We start from the raw sequence: 15,473 nt of genomic DNA, 5'->3' as shown, positions 1-15,473 counted from the left end.
TTATTATTTAGAGGGGGCTAAAAATAATCAGAGAACAATGAAATGAGTTCTCTTGTTTGGAAAAAAATGTGAATAGTGCATTCATTCATAAATAGGCCAGCAGTAGGCTTTATTTAACTTTTTTTTGTGTGTGTCATTTGTTTGAAAGAAAAAAAGGGTAGTAAAATCTTCAAGGTCAAAAGCATTATCTGAATATTGTGTTCACCTATATGTACCCTCCCTACTTTTTTCTCTCATCTTTTCTTCCTCAATTATATTTTCTACACCCTACATGAATAATCCTATTCTTGCCAATGTTTTTCATTTCCCCATTCCACTCTGCATTCCTTTTCTGATTGTTCTATCTGATTGTTAGAGTCTCTCACATAGTGGTGCTGGGATAGTATTTTAGGATGTTAGCAATTTAGAGCTGACTAATGGTTGGAAAAGAAGGAAACAAATATTCTAGGCTATAGGCATGAGTAAGATCTTCTGGCCAAGAAAGTGAAATTAAGTTATAAAAATAACCTGGATGAATTGCAACCCAAGTTTGAAAGGATAATGAAAACTGTGATTTTAGAGGGATGGTTTCCAAACTATCAGTTATAATCCAGGAAAACAATATAGATGTCACTGTCTATTGTTCTTATATATATTAGCTGGATAGGCTACTATGACTTAGGGAGAAGTAAAATATCGGGCATCTTCAAGAACAGGATTAGAAGCAAAACTGAAAATCTTATTTTACTGATCCACACCTGTTTTAGGATAATACATGTGGCAATACATGGTTCTAGTCAATGCACCTCAAGGAAAAATTTAAAAGAACATGAAAAAGTCCATATGAAAAATTGGCAGGGAAAAAGTAAAATGTATAAAATCAAGGCTGGAATAATCCCAAGCTTATTTACAAATCTTAGAATGCTAAGCTGAAGCCCACCTTCCCCATACCCTGCTTCACTTAGAAATTTATACTGGTTCATATGTGGAAAATAAAAGTGAATAACTGCTAATAGAACTATTTCTTAAGGGCTTCCTACGTGTTGAATGCTATCTCAAACTCTTCAAATAGATTAACTCATTTAATACTCATGAACTCTGTGGAGTATTACTATACTCAATTTATAAATGAGTTTAAATATTATGCTTAAAATTTTGAAGGACTAGTAAAGAAATTTATGTAGGAGGCTCCATTAGCCGATTTATTACAAGAGATGTTATGACAACATTTAGGAGGAAGACTAGGACTTGGACTAGGGTTAACTGAAGTGAGGGAGATTAGTTAAGAGGCCACTGAGGGTCAGAGTTGGGTTTTGGTAGAAAACATGAAGAGAAGGCAGGACAAAGGGAAAGAACTTCAGGAGGTACTGTCTCTAAGGTCAAAAAAGGAAGGAAGCACTTGTGTAGCTTAGTGGATTAAGCATTTTCCCATGGACTGGGAGGTCCTAGTTTGATTCCCTGTTAGGGCACATATCTGGGTTGTGGGCTCCCTCCCCAGGAGGGGGCATGGATGTTTCTCTCTCATATTGATGCTTTTATCTCTTTCTCCCTTGCTCTCTAAAAAAATCAATGAAAACACATAAAAATAATAATAAACCAACTCTGCTGTTATAAATATTCATGAAGCCATCACTTCATGAATGATTCTCAGCTTTCTGAATGGAGGTAGTGTTTAAACACGGTGGGTTTTATCAGAAGTTAATATGAATTTAAGTGGCAGGTTTAAATCTGCCCCCAGTATAGTCTCCAATTCTGCGCTCACATGGGGTAAGTTCATTTCTATCCCTATCACAACTTGAAATGTAAACAAATTAAGTAAAAATATAGAATGTCTGGTACTGCTCTGATTAAATGAATCTTATCTTTGCTCTCACATGGGGAAAACCTGTTCTCTACTTGAAGGAATATTCTCAAATTTATTCCATCTTCTTTCTTCTCTTCATCTGGAATTCAAGGAGATACGCTAGCAACCTGGAGTACCTTATCAAACCAATTTTCTCTAGGATCTTAAAGAACATTTGGTACAATCCAGGGGGGAATATCCAGTAAAACTGTTTCCTTTCTACTCTTTAATGATCACAGTGGATTGTAAGTGTAGGGCATAGGGAAGTGAAGCCTAGGACCTAGGGTACTGAGGAAGAGAAGTCAATCTAGGACCTCATGGACTATTTGATGTTGGTAATGCATTCTGACAGTGCTGACAGTGTTGCTATCTGCCTCAGATATCTTTTATCTTTCACCTAGGTCACTGCTCCTCACTGAATCTTTAGGGGGTTAATTCAAGTGTGTTTGAAGAGGCCTATAGAGCTGGGCTTCTTCCTTGACCTGGACTTACTTCTTCAATGGCTGGGTAATTATTTCTATAAAACCTGTCTTTTAATTTGTCTCTACTTTCCCTCTCAGATCTATCTCTGACCTCAGTCCCAGGGTTCTAAGGTAGCATGTCTGTAGTATCAAAGAAGAAGAGGGACAAAGGTGATGACTCTGAGCAAATAGCCAACAGCTGGACAGTGATGGTCTTTGAGGTCTGGAGTGTTGATCAGAAGATGGGAAGCCCTTTTTTGAAGGCCTTGGTCGAGACCTATTCTCTTTCATAGTTGACTCATCACACCTTTCTTTTCTTTGCCCAGCTATTTCAGACATAGACATTCCTCAATGCTAAAACCAAACTCCACTGCTGTGACTGAGTTCCTCTTTGAAGGTTTCTCCAACTTTGGGTGGCAGCACAGGCTTGTCTTCTTTGTTGTTTTTTTAACTTTGTATCTGCTGACTCTCTCTGGTAATGTCATTATTGTCACTATTATTCGCCTGGACCGTCACCTCCATACTCCCATGTACTTTTTCCTGAGCATGCTGTCCATCTCTGAGACCTGCTATACTGTAGCCATTATTCCTTACATGCTTTCTGGCCTGTTGAGTCCTTATCAGCCCATTGCTATCCAAGGCTGTGCCACTCAGCTCTTCTTCTATCTCACTTTTGGTATCAACAACTGTTTCCTGCTCACGGCCATGGGATATGATCGCTATGTGGCCATCTGCAACCCCCTACGGTACTCAGTCATCATGGGTAAAGAGGCCTGTGTAAAGTTTGTGTCTGTGTCACTGGGGATTGGGCTGGGCATGGCCACTGTTCAAGTAACATCTGTGTTTTGTCTCCCTTTCTGTGACGGCTTTGTCATCCCTCACTTCTTCTGTGACGTGAGACCCCTGCTGAAACTGGCCTGCACAGATACTACAGTCAATGAAATCATCAACTTTGTTGTCAGTATCTGTGTCCTTGTCCTACCCATGAGCCTGGTCTCTATCTCTTATGTACTCATCATCTCCACCATTCTTAAGATTGCTTCAGCTGAGGGTCGGAAGAAGGCCTTTGCTACTTGCGCCTCCCACCTCACAGTTGTCATCATCCACTATGGCTGTGCCTCCATCATCTATCTCAAGCCTAAGTCCCAGAGTTCCCTGGGGCAGGACAGACTCATCTCAGTGACCTACACCGTCATCACTCCCCTGCTGAACCCCATTGTATATAGTCTGAGAAACAAGGAGGTCAAAGATGCTCTATGCAAAGCCATGGGGCGAAAGCCCCGCTCCCTTTAATGAGGAGAGGTTGTGAAGTCCTTTTACTTGATTTTATGAATATGTATTAATGTTAATGCTGTTTCAATAATATGTCTCTAAATATGGGATCAAGAACAATAGACTAAATTTAATTGGGTGCTAAAACTGAAGGCTTCCATTTGAGCTAGTCATGGTTCTCCATGCTCTCCTTCAGAAAAGATAAAGAATGACTTCATATACAGTTAAGAATGTAGGAGAAAGATTTACATGCCCGAGTCACTCATATCCATGTTCTCCCACAGACACATGCACATAGCTAAACACACCCTGAGAACATGCTGATTTACACAACTCCATTAAGACACAGATCTCAGCAAAGTTCTCAACAGCTAATATACAAAGGGTTTAGAAACCATTTTAGAATAACTATTTTTGTGTGTGTTCTTAAGGGAGTAGGACTGATTTTTGCAAATGTTTTAACAATCAAGTGAGGAGACATGCATGCATATCCTTTTCAGTGGACATTGAAGGCTTTATTGTAATCTGTTTTTGCTACTTGCTAATATCCTATCACAGCCTGAAGAATTGTCAAAAGATGTCATGCATACGTTCCAAGTGACGGGAACTGCCCTAGCTGACCATTCCTGGGAATGAGAAGTACAAATGTGGGAAAGCCAAAAAACAAAACAAAACAAAACAAAACAAAACAAAACAAAACAAAACAAAACAAAAAAACATCAGCTACTGAGAACCCAAAGGTGGGTTGTTCATAGTCCAGAAATGCCTAAATTCCAATTATAAAGCAGAGCATGCTGAAAAGTCCAATGCTGGTCCCACTTCCAATACAGGGGTAAAAGAGGCTGGAGGCTGGAAAGAGCTAAGCAAAGGTATAGTTTCTTTCGCAAGAAAAAACTAAACTCTTTGAAATAGTATTATAAGTGTAGGCACTTTAACTACAAATTTTGAAAATATTTATTAATGAGCAGAAATCTGAAGCTTGACTTAAAAAAAATTTTCCAGTAAGTTTCTAAGCCTGAAGAGGTTAATCTTCAGAAATTTCTCCTTAGACACTCCAACTTAAAACCACATTTGAAAAAAGCATTTCATGTGTGACCATCACAGAAGTTGGATAGCGTATGTTCTGGGACAAGGAAAAATCCCCTCTCCCTCATCCTCCACTCTGGCCTTCTATATTGAGGATCAAGCATAACCTGAGTTTCAAATACAGCTCTTGCAGTCCCCAGTATCCAGCTGATACCAAGTAATGACTGCACAAAAGCTTGTGATTGTGTCATGAAGTCTGCTGGATACTGAGGTTGGGACAGGCCAGTGGAAGTTAACAAATCCTGTAAGTAAAGTTACCATGTCTCACTTTGCAAAAAAAACCCCTGGCATATGAAGTCAAAGAGATAGAATATATCTTTGCCTGTATGTTCAGATTTTTAGAAATGATAGAGCCAGTTCATTTCTGTGAGTATAGTCATAACACAATTATAAAAACTATTTTCCTTAGTAGTCTGCTTAATCTGGATAAAAGTGTTAGGTAAAGGTCTGACGGCTGGTGTCACATTTCTTCTGTTTGAAGTCGTGTCTAGCGGAGGCTGTTGTACACTGCGCTGACTGCTCCCCTTGAGGATGCACTGTCATTACTCCAGCTGCTGGGAGTGTCCTGGGCTGGCAGCACTTGGCTGAGTCCCTCTTCAGGAATCGCCCTTGCTAAAGAGCTGCCTTCTCCAAAGTCACACCCTCTGCCCAGGAGTAGATGGCCTCCAGTGATTTCCTAATTTCAGGGTATAAAGACTGGCCCACACCTCAATTGAAGAAGATTAGGAAGGGCTTTCCCAGTTTCAGGGCTCTCATCTGAGAGATGGTTTGAGGTTTTTGCTGTGGCTCTGTTTACGTCATCTAATTCTTTTGCCCAGTTCTGCTTCCTTCACCCACACAGGTGCTGATGCTGAGAGCACTCCCTAGTAAACTTGCTGCATTCAAATCTTTGTTTCAGCGTCTGTTTCCAGACATCTCATTTACAACATTTTAGTATCCCATTTCTAGAACAGCAGTTGGCAAGTGGGGAACCCAAATTTTCAGCCTTGATTTAACCTAACTATGACAGAAGGCCAGTGACTCTTACATTTTAATTAAAATATAATTTTATGCTATCAATTGAACTATATTTACTATGGCTCAATTCAATTAACAGCAGTCTAGTATTATTTTTTTGAAAACTGGTTAAGGAAATTAAACTATGAATTTTTCTCAGAATTCACAAAAAAATCACCCCTTTGTCCTAAAAATTTATTTATGAGCAATTTCAATTTCATTGTTAGATTCATTCCTTCTTAAGTTTAGTTTAGTCTCTTTCTAATGAATAGCTCTGTAAGAGGCTGAAACTTAGTCCCATTTATTCCATGAGAGAATCCTGGGCTTCCAATGAATGTTGTGAAACCATAAATTGAAAAGAGAAATCAACAAACCAAAATGTCTAAATTCTTTGAGATTTATTCAGTTCTGGATTGCTTTCAGAGCAAAGAGTTTTGATTATGATTATTCACAAGAATTTCTCCAAGATACTTAGTTCAGGTGCTGTAAGAGGGTATTCAAGATAAAGTTTGGGAGATATTAGAGGGGCGAAACAATCACAAAGGAGTCTTAGACTGAGCCTCATCCCCAAAGTTCTATGGCTCAGGACTGCCCCAGATTCTGCCAAGACCTAGAAGCTCATGGGTAGTTAGTTGAAGAGAGAACATTAAAATGACAGGCCTCACTAGCATTCTACCATGTCTTCTCATTCCTAGCTTATACTCACTATGGTCAAGAGACAACATGTTTAATCTAAAACTTGATGGCTTTTGCCTCTAGAAGCAAAAAAAAAAAACAACAAAAAACTGGTGAGTCTCAAGTACTTGGAAGCATCATATAGTTTCATAGTTCTCTTATTTAAATTGTACCTTTCTTTCACAGATGTATAAATAAATAGATGTACAAATGAATGTATACATGGATTTACTTATTTAACCGACAATTACTGAGTATTTACTATTACATGCCATTTAACCAGTTTCAGTTGGTTTAGTGAACAGTTCAGATGAACACTGATCTTTCTATGTACATTGATGGTTGTGCTTGACAATTGAGAAGCAATTGCTGATGCCTGAAAAAAATCGCCGTTGCCAATGTTTCTTGAGCCATGACATCAGTCCTTTGTGGGTTTTGGCTTAGGATGTGGGTCCTTAAGTTTGTTTCCTTCTATGGTCCTCTTAATCTTCAAGATAAATATAAATTGCTTCTGGGTTGAAATAAACAACCATGTGTCCACAGCAAACAGAATTGCTACCAAAAATGGAATAAATTGTAGCCAGTTGCTTTGGTAAATTGTGGTGGAATCTAGATGCAACAAGAAACATAAATCATATTAAAAATTGAACTATGAGATTTAGGGCTTCATCTTCCCTAGAAGGGCCCAGCACATTCTTCCATATTCTAGCATGATACAGCATTCAGGTGTAGAGAGAAAACACTTCTGAGTTTGGGTTCCTCAGACTATGTTCCCTGGAGCCCTAGGGAGGCTTGAACATCTCCCCCACAGCCGTGTCTAACAGTTTCTCTAGCCAATATGCCCAAGGGGGAAGGTAATAGGAAAAATGACCCCTTTCTTGGGGCTGACAAGACTAACATCCACATATTATTTGGGGTTAGAAAGGAGACAAAGTGAGGGCAGGGTGTCATTAGTGTCTTATTTCTCAATCATCAATCAATCAATCAATCAATCAATAATTATTCTTGCATGTTTTTGGGGTGAAATGAAGATATTGGATTAGATCATCCAGTTCCACTATTTTGTGACTCTTACTTTTTTTTTTTTTTTTTTTACAAAGTACTGTTTTTTGTGATTATTCTAGAATTATAGATCCCCACAATATTAAAGCCAATTACTAAGAGCTCACCTGGAGCAGTGGTTCTGAACATTGTCTATACATTACCATTACCTGAAAGAACTTTAAAAAATACTGATGTGCAGGCCCTATCAAACCAATTAAGTCATAATTTCTAGAGATGAGACATGGGCATGAATTTTTTTTCTTTTTTAGTTTTTCCAAATGATTCTAATGAAGTCTAGACCAACCATTTATTTTATAGATAAGGATACTGAACAATTAAATAGTACTTAGGTCTCAAATTAGTTAACAAAGAACTACCAGTAGAACTTAATTCTAGCTTCTGGTCTTGTGCTTTTGGAGACATTAATATAAGTCAAGTTTTCAAGGCAAAAGGTCTAATTTTCTGCTTATAAGGCAAATATTTCAAAGGCTCTCTCTTTTATATGAAGTTTGGAAGAAACAGCCCTTTTCATCGGCACAGAGCCAGCCTACCTGCCTATTTTTTCCTCAGTAAGCCCTCTTTCTCTTTTCCCAATACACAGACACACAGCCTACTGACTTTTTGGTTTCCTTTCCCATCCTCCCTAGGCTAGAATAGACTATCCAAGTTTTTCACAGCCTCTGTTTCTTCAACTTTGACACTTCCTTTCAATTTAATAACTATAACTGCTCCACCAGGAGTAGCAGATGACTTTGAGATCAAAACTAATTGCAATCTGTTACACTTGGGTAGTGCTTAACAAATTACAAATCAATTTCATAAATATTACCACATTTAATCTTCATAAAAATTCCATAATATGGGCAGGTATTACTATTGCCATTAAACACATAAAAACATCTAAGACAGCCCTGGCTGGTTTGGCTCAGCGGTTAGAGCATCAGCCCGCAGACCAGATAGTCCTGGGTTTGGTTCATGCTCAGAGCATGTACCTCAGTTGCAGTTTGTCCCAGGCCCTGGTTGGGATAGTGTGGGTGGCAACCAATCGATGTCTCTCTCTAGCATCGATGTTTCTCTCTCTCTCTCTCTCTCTTCCTCCCTCTCTCCCTTCTGCTCTATCTGAAGATAAATGCAAAACAAACAAACAAATAAACAAACAAACCAAAAAAACAACTAAGTCAGAGATTAAGAGATATAGTATGCCCAAGATTTCTCCATTGGAAGTTTAGCAGATTTTCTAAGGTATCACAGCTGCCCCCATTGTACAAGCTGTTACTATTTCAAGCCGAGATGTCTTCTCTCCCTCCCCCTGCTATAGGCTCCTTGCATTTCCTTTACTAACTCACCTTTTTTCACAGTAATCTTGAGGGAAGCAGAGGTATAGTTTTTCTGGTGAAGTATGCCACTGCAGTAATAGGTACCAGTATTGTTTGTTGTAGCACTGGATATGGTCATGTTGTAGTTCTCATACCAGTACTTCAGTGCTATGTCATCCTTGTAGTAAATCACCTTGAAGATGTTTCCATTCCTCCAACCACGGCACCTGATGAGGAAGGCCTCACCCTCCTGTACCGTCTCAGCAGAGGACTGAAGGAGCAGCCAATCTGAGGAGCATTTAGTATGTTACTTATTTAACAATGAACAGGTAGATATATGATACAGATAGATTGCAGATAGATAACAGATGATAAAATAAATGAGATCCTGTATTGAGTCTGTGTCAGAAACCATTTTTCATCATTAATATATTTCTTGGCTCATAAAGTCAATAAAAAGGAAGAAAAATAATGCTTAGAGCCAGACTTCTACACTAATAAATCTCTCCTCTTGAAGAATAAGTCTGGGGCCACACAATTTCTCTGACATTTCTGCCGAGCCCATCCATGGAAGGTCTGAAATCCAGTATCCCCTTTAGCTCCACTATTGTTAGTTCTAGTCACTAAGTGGGAAGTAAACCTATTCTGCCTAGTGTGTCTAAGCCTGAACAGTGTTTATTTTATTCTCTCTTACCTCATAGGGACTTCCAGTTTTATTATTAATTAGAGTTGTTCCTAAAACTTCCTCAAAACATGTATAATAATTTCATTAATTATTTGTGTAATTATTTATTTAATGTCTTGATCCTCATTTGGCTCTGTACTTCAAGAGGCTTGGGGCCATGTTTGTTCCTTACATTACATCCCAAGTGCCTAGCATAATACTTAGAAGTTGGTAAGTACTCAACAAATATTTTTCTTTAATGAGTCAGTAAAAAATAAGAGTCCAGTTCTATGGCTAATGTCATTTTAAGAATTGAAAAGCAGTCACCAAAGAAAAATTTTAAGTGGAAATATGGCTAGTTTGTGCAAACATATTTTATTTAAGAGCAATCCTTGAGGACTTTTCCAGAATCTACTCTAAGGAAATAAAAGATCTATTCTACACTCCTTTAATTTGTATTTGAAATTTGCATATGTATGTTAAAATATCTTCCACTCAAGAAAAAAATACAAAGTTTGTTTATATTTTAAAATATATTTATATTTAAAAATATAAAGTAAAATATAACAATAACCTAGTCATTCAAATGAAATCATTAGTTTTTTCATGCAGTATTTACTAACTTACCCACATATGCCTAAGCAGGCTGCACTAATTATTAGCAGTAGGAAAGTGATAAAGATAAAGGGAAAAGGTAAACCAAAGAACTTATGCGTATAAGCATAACCAATGGACATAGACAACAAAGCTGGGGGTGGGGGTGGCGGGAACGGGAGGAGGGTGTTAATCAGGGGAAAAGGAGAACCGGGTAACAAAAATAAAATAATTAAATAAAAAGAAAAGATAAAGCAAACATAAATTTTTTTCTTAAACAGAAGTAGAGGATTTGAGGAAAGAACACAGATATCTTTTAAAAAGAAGAGTACAACCTAATATTCAGGTTGTTGCACATGGATATTGCAAAGCAAATCTTTAAATCAAATCTTTGGATCCTATTTTAGGTATTTAGTTCTTTGCAATGCTCACATATCCAATATGCCATTAACCTGAACCTACGTAAAAAAGATACAGGTGAAATAACATGGAGAAATAACTGGAAGATGGCCAGAATGTTGAAAGAAGGCAGAAGTCAGGGAGGCAGAAGGAGTAGAGATGGAAGAAGAGAGAGGAACAGGTCTTAAGTGAGAGACCCTGAGTCCTACTCTTGTACCCTAAGCCTTGAAACAACTTGTTTTCTCCACATCATCAGATAGGCTATTCCTCACCTGTCAAAATCTATATTTCCATAGACGTGGCACTTACCGCTGAAGACTTCTAGATACACACGTTGACTTGGGATATGGTTTTTGCACTGACATCTGTATTCCCCGCTGTCCTGAGCTTTGGCATTTACAATGTCCAGACTTGAAGTTCTCACTGCTAACAGGTTGTTGTTGTGGGTCCACTTAGTGGAGTTAGCTTCAAGGGAATTATTACCCGCATTACATGTAAAAGTCACATTGTCTCCTCTAAATATTCTCTTCCATGGTGGATTCAAGGATATCACAGATTTCCAGGTGGCTTTGAGAAGGTCAATTTACGAACAGAGATATAGGGGAGAAATCATAGAAAATTAATTTTCTAGGCATCAAAGTACAGACATACCAATAGTCAATCAGTGGTTAGTCTACCCTTTTCTCCTGATGATAAGACCCTATCTTAATTTCTAGGATTTAAAAAAGAGGAAACACTGTTGTTGCCCTAAGGAGCTCCTAACCTAGGGAGAAAGGACAAAAATGCAGAATATTAAAAAAACAACAACAGACAAACAAAAAATTTAATATGTGGTATAGGATAACTCACTTTAATTCTCTTGATAGGTTTACTTCCCAAATTTCAGAGTATGTAAATGAAGACTGCAGTCTCTTTTTAGACAGAGACAATGTCTGTCATGTTCAACCATAGCTCAGCTCAATGGCTGGCTCAACTGAGTGAATGATAAGTGAATAATGGATGCATAACTGTGTTTTGAGTGTGTACATAGCAAACAACACCTGTAATACTCTTAAAAAAAAAAATATATATATATATATATATATACATATATATATATATATATATATATATGAAGGTAATGAGAAACACCAAGAAGATCAGTGTTAAAAAGGCTTCTAAGAACAAAGAGATGTGATGTAAATTTGAACCAAAGCTAAGGAAGGAGGTAGCGCAGGGCGGGTTGGGGGAGGGCGGTTGCGGTCGAGAGAGAACCAGACTTAGATCCAAGGGAGTTATGTTAGAATTCAGTCCTTTGTTAGCTGTGTAAGCTCTAGAAAATTATCAAACCTGAGTTTCAACATCCTTAATTATAAAATAACAACATTAAGAATAATGATGTAAGAAGTGAATGAGATTATGTAATAATGCCTAGAAGAGAAGCTAAGACATTTGAACATTTAAATGTTCAAAAGATATGGTTGTTGACGTAAAAAGAGGTGATGACTTGAAAGAATGAACTGGTATGTGAGACACTTTTGAGTGAGAGAAAAGAAGAAAGACAAAGCTAGGTGGAAATAGGAAGTGGGTTGAATAGGGAGTTACAGATTCATAATCATTAGAAAACAAAGATGCTGGAATGAAGGGAAACAGTGTAGGGAGATAATGCCCAGACACATTGAAACATTGAGTGAACAAGGACAAAGAACTCACCTGCTGACATGCCATCTGGAGCTGCAAAATTTCAGAGAGGATAAATTAGTGTCTATTCCCAGTCTTCTGAGACTCCTGAGGACTGGGCTCTGGGTTTGGTGATGAGGTCTACATTCACGGAGTTTTAAGGACCAACTCTCTTCTCAGGAATTTGATCCAGGGGGATAGGAGATTCTCTTTTTCCTCTATCCTCCCTCCCCATCCTCTGGGAGATGCCAGAATAATTGCAAGAAACCAGGCTTTCAGTCTGGCTTCTTGCTTAGGTGTTGCTCAGCTCAGTTTCCTCTGCTTTCCAGTTTGTCTCCACTACAGAATCCCCGGGAAATGTCCCAAGGTTTGTGCAAGGCCTAGAAAAAGTCACCACTAAAACTGTCAACCCCATCCCAGCTGCTCCCTAGATCCATTTGGCTCCTCCAAAAGGGGTGACTGAAGTTCTACTTACGAAAGAGCAGCAAAGCTATCCCCAGCAGGGCTGGGCCTCCCATGGAAGTAGACATCTCTGTAGCCTCCAAGTACAGACTGTGCTTAAAACCAAAAAGGAGAAGGAAATGTTTTCTATGCCATATCTGGTTAGCTGATCAGCTGCATCTGGGTTTGCCTCCTTCTCTGGAGATAACATTTGGAGTGGTGCTTAACTGGGCACTTTTATATGTACCACCTTACTCCCCAGCCCACCTCCATAGTCCCGCCTGGAATCTGGAGAAAGAAAATCATAAGATTAGGCACACAGTCACAGGACATTCTTAAATTATAAATCAATGCAATTTAGAAAAGTGGGGCAAGGGATATTTCATTCATTTCTTAAAATAATCCTATGAACAGGTGCCTTCATTATCTACATTTTTAGGTAGGAAAACTGGGGCTTAGAGTGGTTAAGCAACTTGCCTCAGGTTACTAAATGGCCAATTCCAACACTTAAAAATCTAACCCTAGAGTACAGCTCTTAATCTTAACAATATACTGTTTATGCATGCCCACAAGTATGGCCAACAATTGCTGAAATTCTGCTGTGCTTCTCAAGAGCTACTTGTGTGGTAGGCAGTTAGTCAGACATTAACAAAAAGGAAGGGAGCAAATGGAACCAGCTGGATTAACCAGGAAAGTTCAGTTTCCTAGTCTCTCCGGGGAATCTGAGTAGGCAGGAAAGACACTTTACCTTCACTAAAGGAGGCAGGTAGAAATGGCACAGAGGATCTCCTTTCACTAAGTGCAAGCACAGTAGAAGCCAAAATGATGACCATAAAGAAAAAGCGACAAACCTAGGAGAATCTGGGGGAAAAATCAGATAGGATAAGGACACAAGCCTAGGAAAAGCCAGGAAAGAGATTGAATAGTCTGAAAAAAGGCCTGCCTCTTTCCAAATTCAAGGAGATGTAATTAAAGCTTAAAAAAAGGCCAGTCTCTGAGTGGCAGCTGCACGGGCCAATCGTAGTTCAGGTGTCATTGAGCTTTGGCGACTGATGTGCAGATAGGGAAGGAGGCACAGGGAAGTTAAGTAACTTACCCAAGGTTAACCTTGGGTGCTGAAGTGGGTGCAGCTCTGGGCCCTGTTGACCATCCTGGTGGGCCCAAGTGCAGGCCTGTGGGCTTGGAAGCCATACTTATGCAATGAGATGGAGCTGAAGCACCTGGCTGTGGATGCAACATTGGGCATGGTGTACCTGGGAGGCCCTGAACGCGATCTACCAGCTGAGTGCTGGGGAAATGCCTCCTCCAGTGCAGCAGCCTTTTCAAGGGCTCTCTAACAAATCTTGCCACCATCCCTTAAAATCCTCCTATCCATGTGTCCCTGAAATTCTTTTCCTGAAACACTGTAGAAGAACCTCTTGCCTCCAGCAACACTACCAACCCTCTTGTTACCTAAATTCTGCTAATCCATTGGTCCACAAATTTACAAATTTTCACCTGATTCCTTAATGATCCACTATTTGACCAGCCAAATTGGAGATATTTTTAGACAATTCTTTTGCCCTACTGTGTTGTGAGTCTTGAGGGGGCTCACAACGCAGGGAGGCAGATGTTAAACCATAATTTATATTCCAAGTGTGCACAAAAATGCGATAGACTGGGAAAAGATCTCCTAACTAGTGTTACAATTCTTGGGTATCCCTAAAACCATAAAATACAGAGAAAATTCTTGACTCGATCTCCTCAAATTCTTCAGGGTTTGACCACTGACTTATTACAATAGTGTCTTATTGTATATACTGTGTGCATCTGAAACATTAAGTTGCCTGCCTTTGAGATATGTAATCAGCCACTTACTTTCCAGATGAGACATTCTGTGGCCTCTTCCAGTTAGGGAGCAGTCTGAACCATAAGATGAGCTCAAGCAAATTGACCATGACATTTGCCTTATAAACACTATGTTCCAGCCAAGAAACCCAAAGGGCCTTGGACCTATCTTCTTGCCTTCAAACAGACAGATGTTAAGTGAGCTGTCTTTCCTTCAGAATGGGGAGAACAAAATTATAAGCCTGCTGAAAAAGATTCTTGGAGTTCATGGTGGTGTCAAAACTGTTTTCTTTAAATTCCAGACTATGTATTATATGTAACAGATTAAAAAAGTAAAAATAAATGATTAGCCATGCATAATTTAAAGAGATCAAATGAAAGACTGATTAAGAGCCCAGGCTCTGCCCTGGCTGGTGTGGCTTGTCCTGTACACCAGAAGATGGCATATTTGATTCTTGGTCAGGGAACATACCCAGGTTGTAGATTTGATCCCTGGTCAGTTGCATACAGAAGGGAACAGATCACTCTCTCTTTGAATAATTTTTAAAATTTTATGAAAAAAGAGTCCAGGCTTGGAACAGGCTGTGGAGTTTGAGTCTCATCTCAGATCATTTATTAGCTACATGGCTCTTGGAAAGTTACTCAATTTTTTTGTGGTTCAGCCTCCTCTCTGATAAACAGAAATAGTAATAGTGTTGCCAGACAGGGGACCTGGCTCTGAGCAAGTCTGCCTAGCAGCAGCTGGTAGTGTGTGGGATCTTGACTTCCTGCAGAAAAAATTTCACAGCATGAGTCCAGGTGACTATGAGGAACAATTGTTAAAGCTGGTGACAGTGAAACAAGGAAGGGCTTAACACAGAAGCAGCAACAGGAGAGCCCAGGCTGGACTGTTGTAGCTCACTGGGAAGTCAGAGAAAAGGGGACCTTGGGGACAGGTTCAGGGGATTAGCTTGGGAGGAGCTGCCGCTACCCATTACTCCCTGGTTGCAAATCTACTGGGGACTCTTAGAGTTTAGGAGACAAAAGCCTGTGGGGGAAGGAGAGGGAGGAAGAGGGGAAAGGGAATGGTGCAGGCTGTTCTCCAGAGGGAGAGAGCTCGCTGCGTCCTTTGTCTTGAGGCTTGTATTTCTCTCTTGCAGGTGGGAATTTTAGGAGAGGTCTCGGGGGAGGGTTTCAGCAGAATATTCATCAGCTTTCTAGGTGTGCTACTTCAGGGT

General features: G+C 39.4%; 2 protein-coding genes across 2 annotated transcripts; one reads left to right on the top strand and one right to left on the bottom strand.

Annotated features, from left to right (window-relative positions):
- Positions 1 to 2,634: 2,634 nt before the first annotated feature.
- Positions 2,635 to 3,576, top strand: LOC118637721 (olfactory receptor 10J3-like). Its single transcript, XM_036273272.1, has one exon. The coding sequence runs from the start codon at positions 2,635 to 2,637 to the stop codon at positions 3,574 to 3,576; it is 942 nt and encodes a 313-aa protein (XP_036129165.1).
- Positions 3,577 to 6,048: 2,472 nt separating this feature from the next.
- Positions 6,049 to 12,565, bottom strand: FCER1A (Fc fragment of IgE receptor Ia). The gene is made up of 5 exons (XM_036272739.1): positions 12,464 to 12,565; positions 12,022 to 12,042; positions 10,639 to 10,896; positions 8,703 to 8,960; positions 6,049 to 6,921 (listed from the first exon to the last, which is right to left on the bottom strand). The coding sequence occupies exons 1-5, from the start codon at positions 12,516 to 12,518 to the stop codon at positions 6,731 to 6,733; spliced, it is 783 nt and encodes a 260-aa protein (XP_036128632.1). The 5' UTR covers positions 12,519 to 12,565; the 3' UTR covers positions 6,049 to 6,730.
- Positions 12,566 to 15,473: the final 2,908 nt, after the last annotated feature.

This window comes from Molossus molossus, unplaced genomic scaffold, assembly GCF_014108415.1.
Source record: "Molossus molossus isolate mMolMol1 unplaced genomic scaffold, mMolMol1.p scaffold_m16_p_20, whole genome shotgun sequence".
Classification (NCBI taxonomy): domain Eukaryota; kingdom Metazoa; phylum Chordata; class Mammalia; order Chiroptera; family Molossidae; genus Molossus; species Molossus molossus.
This window is presented reverse-complemented; position numbering and strand designations above follow the sequence as displayed.